General features: G+C 46.1%; 1 protein-coding gene across 1 annotated transcript in view; it reads left to right on the top strand.

Moving 5' to 3' along the window:
• The window catches only part of LOC128347585 (zinc finger protein 850-like), a 32,454-nt gene extending 20,911 nt beyond the window's left edge, over positions 1 to 11,543 (top strand). The window contains exon 4 of the mRNA XM_053302536.1: positions 10,374 to 11,543. Coding sequence (XP_053158511.1) covers positions 10,374 to 11,431 — 1,058 coding nt within the window. The 3' untranslated portion in view covers positions 11,432 to 11,543. The remainder of the gene's footprint in view (positions 1 to 10,373) is intronic.
• The last annotated feature ends 5,901 nt before the right edge of the window (positions 11,544 to 17,444 follow it).

Below are 17,444 nucleotides of genomic sequence, written 5' to 3'. Positions count from 1 at the left end.
GAGGCCCTTTTACGGACCTTGGACCCAGTTTGAAAATCTGCCGGTTTGACAGCAGGGGGGTTACCATTAAGGGGCAGGGAGTGTTCTCTCCCCACCACCACTGCACTTCCCCTGTTGGCGCTGTGCTTTAAAACAGTCCCACTGGGCAGCAGTGTACCTTGCCGCCCTGGTGCATGGCGGCCTGGAAGTCCTCAGTGTGCATGTTGCAGGCGCACCGGACACTTCAGGTCCACCACACGCTGGGGCAGCAAGGAGGTATGCTGCTGCCCCATGAGACTATTTTAAAGCACAGCGCCTGTGGGGGAAATGCGGCAGGAGGATAAGAGCACCCTCCTTGCTCCTTAAAGGTAAACACACACACACACGGCTGTTGAACTAGTCATTGCCAGTTCCGTGCACATCCCTAATCCTCAGAAGGCAGGTATTCGCATAGAAGCTCCAGTATAGTTAAGGCAATAATTTGTTTCAATATTCTCCCATGATAGTCCCTGAACATTCCATTTGTCATAAACTCAAAACTGTCTGTTCAATCTATCTGCATATATTTGCAGACATTAATTAGGTGACAAGTAAAACCACCAAAATGTGAGGCAGATAGAATATAAGAACAGTCCTGCTGGATCAGGTCCAAGGCACATCTAGTCCAGCATCCTGTTTCACACAGTGGCCCACCAGATGCTGCTGGAAGCCTACAGGTAGGAGTTGAGGGCATGCCCTCTCTCCTGCTGTTGCTCCCCTGCAACTGGTATTCACAGGCATCCTGACACTGAGGCGGGAGGTGGCCTATAGCCCTCTGACAAGTAGCCATTGATAGACCTCTCCTCCATGAAGTTATCCAAACCCCTCTTCAAGCCATCCAGGTTGTTGGCTGTCACCACATCTCATGGCAGAGAATTCCACAAGTGGATTATGTGTTGTGTGAAAAAAAATACTTCCGTTAGTTGGTCCTAGATTTCTTGGCAATCAATTTCATGGGATGACCCCTGGTTCTAGTATTATGTGAGAGGGAAAAGAATTTCTCTATCCACTTTCTCCACACCATGCATGATTTTATAGATCTCTTATCATGTCTCCCCACAGTTGTTTTTTTCCTAAACGAAATAGCCTCAGGTGTTGTAGCCTTGCCTCATAAGAAAGGTGCTCTAGGCCCCTGATCATCTTGGTTGCCCTCTTCTGCACCTTTTCCAGTTCTACAATGTCCTTTTTTAGATGTAGTAACCAGAATTGTACACAGTACTCCAGGTGTGGCCACACCATCATTTTATATAAGGGCATTATAATATTAGCAGCTTTATTTTCAATCCCCTTCCTAATGATCCTTAGCATGGAATTGGCTTTTTTCACAGCTGCCGCACATTGAGTCCACACTTTCAACGAGCAGACCACCATGACCCCAAGATCCCTCTACTGGTCAGTCACCGACAGCTCATATCTCATCAGTGTATACTCGAAGTTGGGGTTTTTCATCCCAATGTGCATCACTACACTTGCCGACACTGAACCTCATTTGCCATTTTGTCACCCAGCCCCCAGTTTGGAGAGATCCTTTTGGAGCTCCTCACAATCTGTTTTGGATTTCATTACCCAAAAGGGTTGATATCATCTGCAAATTTGGCCTTTTAAGGGCCTCCTAACTGGTTCGAACAACTGGCTGTTGGGCCGGTTCAAAGGTGGGGGGGGAGTCATAACTTTAAGGGTGGGGGAGGGTGCCCATATCTCTCCTGCTGCATTTCCCCTACCAGCTCTCCATTTTAAAAGTGTCCGTCCAGGTGGCAGGATACCTCCCATCCACCCCGTGTCCTCTTCGTTTGCAAGTAACAGGAAGTACCCAGTGCATGTGCATGCCAGGAGCGCGCATGTGTACGTTGCGTTCGCTTGCATGTTGGGCGCACGTGTGCCGGGTGCTTCCTGTTACTTCCAGCTGAAGAAGACATGGGTCGGCAGGGAGGTATGCTACCAACCAGATGGACACTTTTAAAATGGAGCACCAGTGGGGGAAACACGGTGGGAGGGCTAAGGGTACCCTCCCCCGCCCTTAAAAGTATCCCCCGCGCCAGTTCCATGCACATCCGTATCCCTGGTATATAGGATTGGTAAAGGTAAATTGTGCTGTCAAGTCGATTTCGACTCCTTGTGCCCACAGAACCCTGTGGTTCTCTTTGGTAGAATACAGGAAGGGTTTACCATTGCCTCCTCCCATGCAGTATGAGATGATGCCTTTCAGCATCTTCCTATATTGCTGCTGCCCAATAAACAGGTGAAACTCGGAAAATTAGAATATCGTGCAAAAGTCCATTAATTTCAGTAATGCAAATTAAAAGGTGAAACTGATATATGAGACAGACGCATTACATGCAAAGCGAGATAAGTCAAGCCTTAATTTGTTATAATTGTGATGATCATGGCGTACAGCTCATGAAAACCCCAAATCCACAATCCCAGAAAATTAGAATATTACATGGAACCAAGAAGACAAGGATTGTAGAATAGAACAAGCGGCAGCATTTTTTAAAATGATTTCTATGGCCTCCGCTCCACCCCCGGTCCCGGCCTCAGAAAGGTAAATTTAAAAAAAAAAAAACCCTAAAAGGCATGAGAGAAAGCTAGCGCCCGTTATCATAACGGGCTTAAAAATACTAGTTACCTATAAAGCCCTTAATGGCTGGGATCCAGGGTATTTAAAGAGAACACCTCCTTTGCCATGAACCCTCCCACCTATTAAGACCATCTGGGGAGGTCCTGTTACAGTTGCCACCAGCTTGTTCAGTGGCTCCTCGGGGACCTGGCCTTCCCTATGGCTGCCCTAGGGCTCTGGAATGCACTCCCTGCCAAAATAAGAGCTTCTCCATCTCTGGCCGCTTTCAAAGAGACCAGGGGCGTAACTACCATTAGGCAAGGGGAGGCGGCTGCCTGGTGCCCCCCATGCCTCGAGGCCCCCCCCCCCCCAAGGCAAGTCACATGTGAAGTGAGTGTGTGTGTATCAGCGAGGGGCCCATTTTAAAATTTTGTCTCTGGGCCCACTCCAAGCTCAGCCTCGTTATGCCCCCTGAAAGAGACCCAAGACACACCTGTTTTTTCCAGGCTTTTAGTTAATAAATTAATTTTTAAAAGTCCTTGTTTTATTTTGTAAAATCATTTTATCCTGTTTATACTTGTATTTTAAAGTATGCACTCTTCTCTCCAAGACCGTTTGATTGCATGGATTAACAGAAAATTAAAAACTACAAATAAAGAACAGACATTTTGACATACAGACGTCAACTTCAGTGTTCTATGTCTCACTGTTTAAAATCCACACTCTTATATCCTGGATACTCTCTTACATCCCAGGAAGCATATCTGGGATATACAGGTGAAACTCGGAAAATTAGAATATCGTGCAAAAGTCCATTAATTTCAGTAATGCAAATTAAAAGGTGAAACTGATATATGAGACAGACGCATTACATGCAAAGCGAGATAAGTCAAGCCTTAATTTGTTATAATCGTGATGATCATGGCGTACAGCTCATTAAAACCCCAAATCCACAATCCCAGAAAATTAGAATATTACATGGAACCAAGAAGACAAGGATTGTAGAATAGAACAATATCGGACCTCTGAAAAGTATACAGCGTACTGTGCTTGATTGGCCAGCAAACTCGCCTGACCTGACCCCATAGAGAATCTATGGGGCATTGTCAAGAGAAGGATGAGAGACATGAGACCAAACAATGCAGAAGAGCTGAAGGCCGCTAATGAAGCATCCTGGTCTTCCATAATACCTCATCAGTGCCACAGGCTGATAGCATCCATGCCACACCTCATTGAGGCAGTAATTGCTGCAAAAGGGGCCCAAACCAAGTACTGAATACATATGCATGCTTATACTTTTCAGAGGTCCGATATTGTTCTATTCTACAATCCTTGTCTTCTTGGTTCCATGTAATATTCTAATTTTCTGGGATTGTGGATTTGGGGTTTTTAATTTGCATTACTGAAATTAATGGACTTTTGCACGATATTTTAATTTTCCGAGTTTCACCTGTAAAGTGAAGGTAAAATGTGCCATCAAGTCGGTTTCTACTCCTGGCGCCCACAGAGCCCTGTGGTTTTCTTTGGTAGGATACAGGAGGGTTATGTGGAAAGGTGCTCCTTCTCAGTTGGGTTCTTCTCAGGCATGCAGCTGCGTTTGACTGGGAGCCTGAAATGTTATAACTAGCGTCATTGTGACCCTTTGGGGCTTTAGATTGCCAGTTAATTTATCCATTAGGGGACCAAGCTGCAGAAACATTCCTCCCCATCACATTCATCACTACAATTATGTTCTATTTGGACAGGACGTTATGAGATGTTCCGCTTCTTGGGGGGAAATTAACCCCCCCCCCCAAAGCAAAATGAGAGTCCCTCCTTGTTCAGTCTGGGGAGGAAATATTAAGAAATAAGAAGCAAGCAGTTGAAGTGAACAAGACTTGGTGGCATGCCTGTTTAATGGGATGCTGCTTTTACACCCAGAAACACACGCCCGTCCTAGGCACGTTTACTCATAAGCACATTGCACTGTCTCCAATGGGACTTACTCCTCCTCCCACGAAAGTCTGCCTTGACTAGAGCCAGGAGAGACCCAGAGAGAGGCTTCGGCTGGACTTTTAAGGGTTAAAGGCGTAGAGCTCATATTCCTAGAGAAGAAGGGAGCTGGGCATCTTTGTACCCTGCAGAGGGATTTTCATTACACAGGCGCTGGAGGTCGGTGTGAGTTTCTGTGTTTCTGCTTCAACGCGGAGCTGCATGAAACCCCCTGAAGAAAGAGCTGAAGTATCCACGCCACTGCTTCTGCCCTCTTGGTGGGGGAACGGGGAGGTCTGCTCCGCTCTTGTCTTTCCCACGCAGGGGGATCTGGTGAGAACCCAGGTGGCTACAGGGGAGGGTTGGTGGGAAATGCCAGGTGGGCAAGTCAGCTGATGAATAACGGGGGGGGGCGAGGGGGGGAAGTATGCAGTTCAGCTGCTGGTGGGGACTCAGAAGAAATGAGCTCTCTTTCACCCTATAGAAGGGGCAGGCAACCTTGTCTCCCCAGCTGTTGTTGAACTACAGCTCCCATCATCCACAGACACAATGGCTGGGGATGATGGGAGTTGTAGTTCAACAACAGCTGGGGAGCCAGGGTTGCCTACCCCTGCCTTATAGGAAGCTTGTGTGTCCGTGTCCCGGTAATAACTGTTCTGTTTACTGTCCAGTTCTGATACAAATCACATTTACAGTATGTGGCAGGGGATCCTGGGGGATCCTGATGAGGTGGATCTATCTATGACGTCTTCAAAAGAGATGACAATAAACATATTATGTGGGAGTAATAGACATTATGTGTTTATATAAATAAAATAAATTTATAAGGACCTCCTCTTTTTCAAAAAAAAAAAAACAGTATTGGGGGGTGGTAAATAGTTGACAAAAGCCCAGTTTACAAGAAGGCATGCCTAGTCCGGTCCTAGTCTAACACTCTAACCACTACACCACACTGGTTAGTAGCCATTGATAAACCTGTCCTCCATGAATTTGTCTAAGCCCCTTTTAAAGCCATTCAAGTTAGAACCAACCCATCACCACATCCCATGGCAAAGAATTCCATAGATCAATTATGCGCTGTATGAAAAAGTTCTTCCTCTTGTCAGTCCTAAATTTACTTTGGAAAAGAGGCAACTAAGGGGAGACATGACATGATCAAGGTGTATAAAATTATGCATGGATGGAGAAAGAGGACAGAGAGAAATTTTTCTCCCTCTCTCACAAGACTAGAACCAGGGGTCATCCCATGAAACTAAAGGTCGGGAAATTTAGGGCCGACAAGAGGAAGTAATTTTTCACACAGCGCATAATTAATCTATGGAGTTCTTTGCCACAGGATGTCTTGATGGCCTCTAGCTTGGATGGCTTTAAAAGGGGCTTGGACAAATTCATGGAGGATAGATCTATCAATGGCTACTGGTCTGGTGGCTGGTAACAGCCCTGCTGGATCTGAGGCCACCTCCAGCCTTAGAGGAACAATGCCTTTCAATACCAGTTGTAGGGGAGCAACAGCAGGAGAGAGAACATGCCTTCGCCTCTTGCCTGTGGGCTCACCAGAGGCATCTGATGGGCCACTGTGTGAAACAGGATGCTGGACTAGATGGGCCTTGGGCTTGATCCAGCTGGACTGTACTTATGTTCTTATGTAAATTTCCCTACCTTCAGTTTCATGGGATAACTCCTGGTTCAAGTGGTGTTAGAGAAGGAGAAAAATCTCTCTCTGTCCACTTGCTTTACTCCAAGCATAATTTTATACACCTTGATCATGTCTCCCCATAGTCTCCTCTTTTCCAAACTAAAGAGCCCCAGATGCAGTAGCCTTGCCTCATAAGGAAGGTCCTCCAAGCCCCTGGTCATCTTGGTTGCCCTCTTCTGCATCTTTTCCAGTTCTACAATATCCTTCTTAAGATATGGTGACCAGAACTGTACGCAATACTCCAGATGTGGCCGCACCATAGCTTTGTATAGGGGCATTATAATATTAGCATTTTTATTTTCAATCCCCTTCCTAATGATCCTTAGCATGGAATTTGCCTTTTTTACCACTGCCATGCACTGAGTCAACACTTTGAACGAGCTGTCCACCACAACCCCAAGTTCTCTCTCCTGGTCAGTCACTGACAACTCAGACCCCATCAGTGTATTTGTGAAGCTGGTGTGTTTTGCCCCAATATGCAACACTTTACACTTGCTTACATGGAACAGCATTTGCCATTTTGTCCCCCAGTCCCCCAGTTTGGAGAGATCTTTTTGTAGCTCCTCACAATCTGTTTTGGATTTCACTACCCTAAATAGTTTGGTATCATCTTCAAATTTGTCCACTTGGCTGCTTATCCCAACTTCTAGATCATTTATGAACAAATTGGAGGTCTTTTGCCCAAGTAGCCCCTGATTGAAAAATAGTGAAGGTCACTGACTTAGAGGAATAACTGTTAGCTTATTGTCAAAGTTGGTTTTTTCCCCCTTCCAGGGTCCAGTGACTTTTGAGGAGGTGGCTGTGCATTTCATGGAGGAGGACAAGGTGCTGCTGGATCTGGACCAAAGAGCCCTGCACAGGAAAGTCATGGAGGAGAATTTTAAGAATGTGGCCTCTCTGGGTAACATTTCCTTTTCTCTTTCACATGTAAAAATTTTATAGAAAGATACCTACACACACACACACCCAAAAAACTAGGGCGAATGGCATTGTTTGCATTCTTGCTATATTTCAGCTCCCTGGTTTCTTGTTCCAGCCTGGTGGAATCGTGGAGTCTCTATTTTTAGCAAGAGGGAGCTCTTAATTGCTGGTCCTTTATAGGAAGCTGCCTTAAACCAAGCCAAACCATTTGCCCATCTGATTTAGTACTGTCTACACTGATTGGCAGCAGCTTTCCAGGTTTCAAACAGGGGTTTTCCCCAGCCCCACCTGGAAATGCCAGGGATTGAACCTGGGGCCTCCTGCATGCAAAGCAAATGCTCTGCTACTGAATTTATGGCCTCATCCCCATGGAAAATATGTCACAGCAGACAGTGCTCATATGGAATCACCCATCCAGAGGGAAACCAAGGCAGACCCTGCTTAGCAAAAGGCACAATTAATGCTTGCTAGGAGGACTGGCTTCTCTTCCATTTTCTAAGCCACATCGGATGGGGTCAGTCTGTCTGACTGCCACCTTGCTGGCTTTGGGAGGAAGTGAGATGCTCTAAGGCAGCTCTTCCCCCTGCTACCTGAGGCTCTTTTTCCCTGTGCTGAGCCAAAGTTGTAGCTGGTTCCTTTTCCAAGAGAGCTCGCTTGCTTGCTTATTTGTTTAATTTAGTACGTTTGTATGCTGCCAAAAACAACTGTGTCATGGTAGCGTCCAAAAAATGAAACAATTAAAAACCAAGCAATTAACACAGTCAAAAATAATTTAAAAACAGCAATAACGACAATAAAACTAACCTACAGCTGGTCAAAGGCTTGATTAAATCCATGAATTTTAAGAGGTCGTTTAAAGGCTACCAGAGATGGGGAAGCTCTTTCAACAATAGGGAGTTCATTCCAGAGTCGCAGGGCAGCTATAGAAAAGGCCTGGCCCAGAGTTGCCCATTTCAAAGCAAGCTGCACAAGCAGCGGCCACAATCCAACACCAGATAGGTGTTCCCAGTCCAAGAAAGACCCCAACACTCACCAACAGTTGGGGAACTGTTTGGGGGCATGCAGCTACTATGATTAGCTTATTTACTAAATGTATCTGTTGCCTGTCATCATAAGAGCCTCTAAGCAGCTAATAACATCCATTGGTAATGCTATAGTTACTAAAAATGTTCAGTGTGCAATAAACATTTATTTAGAGGACAGAATAAGAAAATATGTGTGTCCCACTTTTCTCTAAGATTCCAAGTGGCTCACGCCCACAAGGATTAACACAGTTCTACTGTTCACATCTGAAAAACAATAAAAAGCAAATTCCACACCACATCAGGAGAATAACACTTCAGCAGTGTGAGTTAGTGGTTGATGTAGTGTTGGCCTAGGTCTGGGTTCAAATCCCTCCTCAACCCTGGGAGCTTCCTGGGTGACCTTGGCCCAATCACTCTCTCTCTCTCTCAGCCTAACCTATTTCATAGGGTTGTTGTGAGGACAGAAGTGGAGAGGGAGAACAATGGACACTGGCCTGAGCTTCTTGGAGGAAGGACAGGATATAAGCATCATAAATAAATACCAAGTCAGAAAGATGTGCAGCTTGCCGAAATTCCAAGTTTTGGCTAATGTCTGGAAAAATAGGGGAGCAAGTATAAGGGTGGGAGTTCTATCTAACTGAGAGAAGAAGCACCTTTTAAAGTGGTGATTCTCTGTATTTATCAGGGGGAGAGCAACTGGCCCTATCCATCCCCAACGCATCCCTCCAGTGGCTGTTGCTAGTGTCTAACTAAGTTTCCTTTTTAGATTGTGAGCCCTTTGGGGACGATGAGTCACCTTTATTAATTCTTTATTTTTATGTGTAGTAATAATTTATTGTTTGTGGCCAAAGGCCATTACAATATTTTTCTATATAAACCACTTTGGGCAGTATATAAATACTTGTAGTAGTAGCTTGAAGGGGCTGCCACAGAGAATTCATTTATTATTTCATTTTCTATGTAAACCGCTTTGAGCGGTATATAAATACTTGTAACAGTGGTAGCTGTTGTCACCATCGTAGTAGTTGAAAGTGCTGCCACGGAGAAGGCTCTACCCCATGTGGCCAGGGGTGTAGAAAGGTTGGAGTGGGCCCAGAGACAAGATTTTAAAATGGGCCCCCCTGCTCACTGAAGCTCAGCTCATGAAGTAAAGAAATCTTAAATGATGCTGAACAGTGGTAACAAAAAGCATAGGGTGTGTGTGTGTGTGTGTGTGTGTGTGTGTGTGTGTGTGTGTGTGTGTGTGTAACCTATGTGCCACAACAGAACATCATCCTAAATTATTTTTTTAAAGGTTTTGTAAATTGTGGATGATGCAAGTTATTTAATGGTGCTAGAGAAAGACATGCTGTTCTGGTAGCTCCAGATCTTAACACTCACATCAGTTTCGGAGGATGAACACAACTGAAGGATCCCCAGGCAGGTGCACGGCTGGAGGAGTCAGTCATGTGACTTGCCTCCCGGGGGGGCCCAAGGCAGTGGGCCCCCAGACAACTCTCTCCCCTTGCCCTATTATAGTTACACCCCTGCATGTGGCTGCTTCAGGGCAGCATAGGCAAGGGAGTGTCCTTACAATATCCCATGGGTCAGGCAGTTTAGGGAACCTAGGAAGGTGCATTATTCTGAGTCAGACCGTTGATCCATCTAGCTCAGTATTGTCTCAGTATTTGTGGTTGATGTTGTTGTTGGTTGGGATAGCATCCAGGGCACGGTCAGAGAGCAAACCTCTGACCCAATTCAGCTATTTCCAACAAGCTGAGATATATGACAGTCTGTAGCACCAACTTCAAGTCCCCCCCATATCTCAGGCTGGGGAAACTGGCAATTCCCCACTGTGTGTAAACTCTTACCAGTTTTTCTCCCTCCTCTCCAGGAGGTGACAAAAGGAAGAATAAAGGAGAAGCATGTTGGGTGTTGTTGGAAAGAGCCAGATGCAAGCAGGAGGGACAGCAGAGAAAGAAAGGTGAAGGGGAACAGGAAAAGAAAACTGAGTCCTCTGCTTCTCATGGTAGTGTCTTCCATGAAATCCCAATCCAAGAAAAAATAGACAAAGGGAACGAAAAGCGTAAATACACTCTGTGTGCTAAAACTTTGAATTGTAAATCAAAATTTAACCCTTATTGGAAAACCCACACCAAAGAGAAACCATTTAAATGCCTGGAGTGTGGAAAGAGCTTTGCTCGAGCTGACACCCTCAAATCGCATCAAAGAATCCACACAGGGGAGAAACCATACAAATGCCTGGAGTGTGGAAAGAGCTTCAGTGTGAGCACAAACCTCACTTTACATCAAAGAATCCACACAGGGGAGAAACCATACCAGTGCGTGGAGTGTGGAAAGAGCTTCAGTCAAAGTGCAAACCTCACTTCCCATCAAAGAATCCACACGGGGGAGAAACCATACCAGTGCTTGGAGTGTGGAAAGAGCTTCAGTCAGAGCACAAGCCTTACTTCTCATCAAAGAATCCATACAGGGGAGAAACCATTTAAATGCTTGGAATGTGGAAAGAGCTTCACTGTGCACCAAAGCCTCACTGCACATCAAAGAATCCATGCAGGGGAGAAACCGTATAAATGTTTGGAGTGTGGAAAAAGCTTCAGACAGAGCACAAATCTTACTGCACACAAGAAAATTCACACGGGGGAAAAGCCATATAAATGTTTGGAGTGTGGAAAGAGTTTCAGTTGCAGCACAAGCTTATTGTCACATCAAAGAATCCACAGAGGGGAGAAACCATATAAATGCTTGGAGTGTGGAAAGAGCTTTAGTTGCAGTGCCAACCTAAAGTCACATCAAAGAAACCATACAGGGGAGAGGCCATATCAATGTTCAGAGTGTGGAAATAGCTTCAGTAAGAGTACGAGCCTAATGTCACATCAACGAATCCACAGAGGGGAGAAGCCTTACAAATGTTTGGAGTGTGGAAAAAGCTTTAGTTGCAGCACAAATTTAAAATCACATCAAAGAAACCACACAGGGGAGAGGCCATATCAGTGCTTGGAATGTGGAAAGAGCTTCAGTCAAAGCGTAAGTCTAACTTCTCATCAAAGAATCCACACAGGGGAGAAACCTTATAAATGCTTGGAATGTGGAAAGACTTTCAGTCAGAATTCAAACCTCACTTCCCATCAAAGAATCCACACAGGGGAAAAACCATATGTGTGCTCAGAATGTGGAAAGCGCTTCAGTCGTTGTGATTCTCTTACTTCACATCAAAGAACTCACAAAGGGGCAAAACCATAGAAGTGCTTAGAGTGTATAATGATCTCAAGTTCCAATGCTAACCATATTTTACATGAAAGGACCCACAGAGGAGATGCAGTGTACAAATAAATTCCAAACAACAAATTGTCAACCTTAGTTTTGCTTCCTCAGAATGTTTGGATGAGAGGACACAGCCTTCTTCCCAGGTGGGAAATTTCTGGCCCCTCATTGGCCCAGAGATCTGTTCTTTCAACTAAATAAGTAGTTCAAGCTACAACTAACAGAGCTTACTTTCCACTTCTTTTAACATGATGACAATACCATATAAATGCTTGGAATGTGAAAAGAGCTTCAATCAGAACTAGGACCATTCCCATTTCTATGGGAATGGTCCTAGTTTATATCCAACTGTCAGCACATAAATTACAAAGCAGTGTTGCCTATATTTTGAGTGACTCTGCCATCTTAAATCAACATGGCAGATGGGCAAAAAAATATCCCCCTAGGACCACCTCTTATATGCTGTGAATTTATTTGTATTGGACTGTAATGCAAAAGTTATTAGAGGGGAACATATACAGAGACATTGGTGATCTCAGAGGCTGCCTTATTTTTGGGAAGTTGGTGGAAAAGTGGCTAACTTACAGGGAAGACAGTTTCCAATATGGTTTAGGAGACCACCAAGTGTGGAAATAGGTTAGATCAGGTGACTTCTATTCTCATGATAGTCAACATTTTGCTGCCATGTGTCATTGCTCTAGAAGATCTTTATGTAGATAATCAGGCTCCTTTGGCTTGGTGAGATGGAACCACATTGGTTTGGGGCCACTTGTGATCTTCCATGATGATAGTAGGGCTATTCTTATGACCTGAAACAGGGTCCAAGGGGTACCCGGTAAGGAAGTTGTGCGCATTCCCAATTAGCAAAGATCAAGGGAGGAGGCGGGGAGAGAGATTGTGTGGGAGGAGACAGAATGTGGTCCCTAGCATTTTATGATTGCACCTGTCCTGCCCAGCTCATGGCTTCCCACCCATATAGGGGTGCACCAAGGTAATCTGGGTACCCAAACTGCCCAGCTGCAAGCCCCCCGCTGTGCGCAAGGCCACCCCCCAAACCTACTTTGTGGGGCTGGCCCCGCCAAAGCTCCGCTAAACAAAAAACTCTTACCGTAGCCGAGGGGTGACTGCGGTGGGGGAGAGCAGAGCAGTCCTTCTCTCCTCCCCTGGTGGCGGTGGGGTGGGAGCAGGAGCGACGCTGTGCCCATCCATTCGGGCCAGCGACTTTAAGCAGCTGTGAGTGTGAGGCATGCCTGAAGTTGAGAGATCGTCGCAAGTCCGTGACATCATGGGCTTGCAACTATCTCCTCTGCTCAGCATTTGCTTAAAGTCGCTGGTCCAAACGGATGGGCTCAGCGTCACTCCTGCTCCCACCCCAGTGCCGCCAGGGGAGCGGGGGAGAAGGACTGCTCTGCTTTGCTCTGCTCCCCACTGCTGCCACTGCGCGGCTGTGGTAAGAGTTTTGTTTTTGTTTTTTAAAGTGGAGCTTTGGTGGGGCGGGCGCAGGTTGGCTACCAGAGGGCCCCGGCTATTTGGAGCTTCCCCCGGACCTTGGAGGACCGGACTGGGTCCCCAAGGTCTGGGGGATAGTGCACCTCTGCACCCATATGATCAGGGCCGTAGCAAGGTTGGAGTGGGCCCAGAGACGAGATTTTAAAATGCCCCCCCTAAAAGTCCAGGGCCTCTGCACACCCCAGGCCCCCAAGGATTTAAGTCTGATATTTCAAAATAAATATGCTGCCTGGAAATACATTTCACTGAATACACACACGCACACTTCACAATATATAGTGATATACATTGAATACCATATTTTTGTGCTACTTTTAATGCCTAGAACACACTAGAAACACTAATTATTAAAATGGGCCCCTCATTGCAGATTAGCAAAGGAGACTGTCAACCATGCAGGGTGAGTTTATGTATGTTTTCTCAGAATTCTGAACAAATTCAGTAAAGTTTGATTCCAGGAGGTTTTTCACACGGGGCTTTTAAAGCCCTTTAACACACATCTCCTCTGGAACGGAGGTGCTGCATTCACATGTTGGTCAGATTTACCCTGAAGTCCCTGCAAGTTATTGGGGAGCAGTTCACACGCAATTCAGGTTTTTCACTGCTCGTTAGAGTGTAGCTTGATTTATATCCGGAGTATTTAAAAAAATCCACTATTTTGCATTGGTTCTTTGGGACAACAATTTTGCAATAAAGCTTTCCAGTAAACTTGCAGTAAAGCCTGCTGTGTGTGAAAGTCCCAGGTAAGTGTGTGGAGAATTGCAGCCTCAGGCAGCAAATCTAACCACATTTAGCTGGAAGTACATTTCATTGAAACCTAAAGGACTTACTAGCAAGGCAAGCATGTTTACTTAAAAATAAACTCCATTGCATTCAACTGTCTGAGATCCTTCCCTGGTAAGTGCATATAAGTTTGCACATGCTCAAGGATGTAAAGCAAACCAAACTAATTTGTGCTCCCAGCATATTTTGCTCCCTATAGGAGACCAGTAAGTCCCACTGAAGCAAGTAAGATAGGTGGGGAGAAATAGAGAAAAGAGCAAGAATTAGCACCATTCCTCAGGAGGAAAAGCGGGGGGGGGGGACAGAATGAGGAATCTGCCTCTTCTTGGTAAAATTTTAAGATAGATGAGACATGCCGGGGCTCAAGGAGCTCCTGAAGTTACACCCTAGTCTGTCCTAGAAGTCATTTTCCCTGCTCCTCAATGTGGAAGTAGGGCTGGTTGTGGTCTCTCACTGTACTGAGATTAAAAACCACTCTCTCAAGTGCTCAGAAGCAGGGTCATCCCTAGTGGGGTGAAGCACCGGAAATCAGCATGTGCAGGGCCTCCTTAACATTTCATATCATTACAGAATCATACTGACTGATGACAATACAGTGTAAATAGTGTGAGTGAGGTTTTTGGACATGTCCAACCAGCTTGGCATTTCTAAAGAAAAATAAAATAAAAGCACAACACATGCTTCACAGTTCTCACTCAGACCTTCTGGATTGCAAAACAACTTGAACATAAGTGCATTGATGAATGAATGAATAAATAAATTAAATTAAATTAAATTTTGTTTGTTCCAGAAGTTTTTGTAATTTCTACCATGAAACAAGCCACTTATAGGACTTTTTAGATAGGTTTAAAAAAAAAAAAAAACCAGCAAATTTTCCAATCTGTTTCAAATATTCAGAGACTTCTCAGTCTCTCCCCCCACCCCCCATATCAAAGCCATATGACAAGCAGATCCTTATATATGGCGGGGGGGGGAGTAACCACAAAAAGGAATTCACATCATACCTCCACTACTAAGCAGGCAAAAGCTGGTCTGTGCTGGGCAGAGGGTCTGCAGAGAACTGTGGTGGCTAAAATGCAGCCAGCGATGGCCACTCTGCCTGCCTCCTTCCTTCCTTCCTTGCTGCCTGCCTGCCGGGGCACTCGAGCTCTCTAGCAGCTTGCAGGCTGGCTGCTTAGATTGCCAGCCAGGAGGGCTGGCTGAGGGGCCTTGGGGCTGGGTAGGTGGGCAATGGGGAGTCATGTGACATGTCTCTGGGGGCCCTTCAAGGCAGTGAGCCACCAAACGACTCTCTCCCCTTGTCTAATCATAGGTACGCCCAAGCTTCCAGCCCCTGCATCCTGGTGACAAGTGGGTCCCTAGCAGAATTGTGCTTCTCTCGCTTCTTGCTGTTCCTAACTGGAAATGTAAGGACTGCGTGAGGCTTCTTCATTTGCCCGTGAGCACCAGTGAAATGCCTAAGCCTGAGATAGGAAGAGGAGTTATTAGATATTTACTAGGAATATCTCCACCTTACCAAAACAACACCCCTCTATTTTATACCTAACTGTCTGAGTGCAACCACCAAAGACCCCTGGGGATTGTAGTTTTGTGGAAGTGCTGAGAACTGTTGGGGATGGGGTGACCCCCTTGCTGAATTACAATTATTCCCAAGGTTTCCCTACTAACACAGCAGACAGGCACCCTTTAACGTGGTGATTTGCTTATATTTAGCAAGTGGGAGGCAGCAGAGGCGCTCTAACCCCTGGATCTTGGGGCCCCAGTCTGTGGCCTCCAAGGTTCGGGGGGCCTCAAAGGTTCGGGGGGCCTCCAAATGGCCAGGGGTCTTCCTGCAGTCACCTCATGCCTGCCCGCTGTGCCACGGCTAACCTACGTACCTTTAAAAAAAACACCAAAGCGGTGCTGGGCTGCGGGGGGGGGGGAGTCCACCTCCCCCCGCTCATGACTATCTTTTTCTGAACTGCGCAGGCATGCCTCAAAGTTCACAGCAACCGTTGGGCAGAGAGGACGCGCCTAGCGGTTTCTCCCCCCCATCACCCCCACTGGTGGGGGGTGGGGGGGAGGCTGACTACTCAGCTCACCCATTGCAGCCACCCCTCGGCTGCATGGCGGCTTTTTTTTTTTTTTTTTTAACGGCATGTAGGTTAGCCACTTTTTTAAAAAGTAGGTTTGGGGGGCCTCACAGAAGGGCTGGTCTGGGTGCCAAAATAATCGAGAGTGAAGATCTGCCTGCAGCCTTCCATGCACAGTTTGTTGCCAGTGATCCTGTGGCCACGTTCATTCTGCCACAGATATAGAAGTTCTCACCGATCCATTTCTAAAGTGCTGAATATGTCTGAGACTTCCTTGAAAGTGATTCACTCCCATCTTTGCTGGTTAAGCTTTATCATAGGCAGGAAATAAAAAATTGCACACACACACCCTTTGGAACTTCTAGCTGGAGTTCCCTGCATTTTGAGGGGACTTCCTTTAAAAAATCAGAAGCGTCCCCAAAGGAAGGGGATTGCTGTGTTTTGCCAGTTTTAGGGTGGCTGCATTGCTTCCTGATCCTGTATCTGATGTTGCATGTTGGTGTCAAGAATGGATGCCTCCTCTCTCCCTTTCCTTTCACACACACGTGACCTGCCATTGAACCCCGGGAAGGGTTGGATGGCACATGTTCAGCACATAATGAGCTAGATCAGGCCAATTGGGGGGCTCATTATTAAAGCTGGAATTGGAATGGAATTCCAAGATGGAACCCATCTTATCTTATTTATCTCATTTCTCTGTGTAAACAGAGAAATTTTATTGCCTTTTTATTGTATGTTTTAACTTTTGTAAACCGCCTTGGGGTTGTCTTTTAACGAAAGGCGGTATATAAATGTAAAAATAAATAATAAATAAATAAATAAACTGAGCCATTTTTGGAAGAGCGGTATAGAAATTGATTGATTGATTGATTGAATAGTTAGAAAAACAAGCCTGACTGTGGCAGAATATGCAAGGGAAAGTCTAACCTGTCCATCATTTAAACATCCCTAACATATCAGCCAGCCACCTAATGGTGCAGCGGGGAAATGCTTGACAATCAGAAGGCTGGTATGTTTCCTAGACTATGGGAAACATCTATATGAGGCAGCCGCGATATAGGAAGATGCTGAAAGGCATCATCTCATACTGCGCGCGGGAGATGGCAATGGTACCCCCCGCCACTCCTGTATTCTATTATGGACAACCCACAGGGCTCTGTGGGCGCCGGGAGTCGACACCGACTCGATGGCACACTTTAACAAGAATCAGCACTAGGCTAGAAAAACACTGATCAGAAGAGCGCCGACGACCCTTTGGTTTGTGGCTGCTTGAAACACCCAGGAGGAGAGTCCTGCAGCTGCTTGGTTTCCCCCACAGGCTAAGTGTAGCAAACAAGGAGGCAGATTCCAAGAAAAAGAGCGCGGTCCTCCTTTCTGTTCTAGGACTAGGCAGCCAGCCAGAGCTGGTCTTCCAAGTAATCTAACGGGAGTCCTTCTAAGGGGGTGAAGAAGGGAAGGGATCTCGTTTCCTAGAGTGGAAGGGATGAGTGGGACCGCGTCACTTCCAGCCCCCGCTGGCTCTGCGGAGTGGCCCGCCCACCATTAGCTCCCTTCCTTTGATACCGGGTGAGCCCCACGTGTGTGTTTGGGTGGGCGGGAGTTGCAGTGGGGCTGCAGGGGGTGAGCAA

The sequence above is a fragment of the Hemicordylus capensis genome, chromosome 2 (assembly GCF_027244095.1).
Source record: "Hemicordylus capensis ecotype Gifberg chromosome 2, rHemCap1.1.pri, whole genome shotgun sequence".
In the NCBI taxonomy this organism is placed as follows: domain Eukaryota; kingdom Metazoa; phylum Chordata; class Lepidosauria; order Squamata; family Cordylidae; genus Hemicordylus; species Hemicordylus capensis.
The sequence above is the reverse complement of the archived record's forward strand: the minus strand, read 5'-3'. Positions and strand labels throughout refer to the sequence as shown.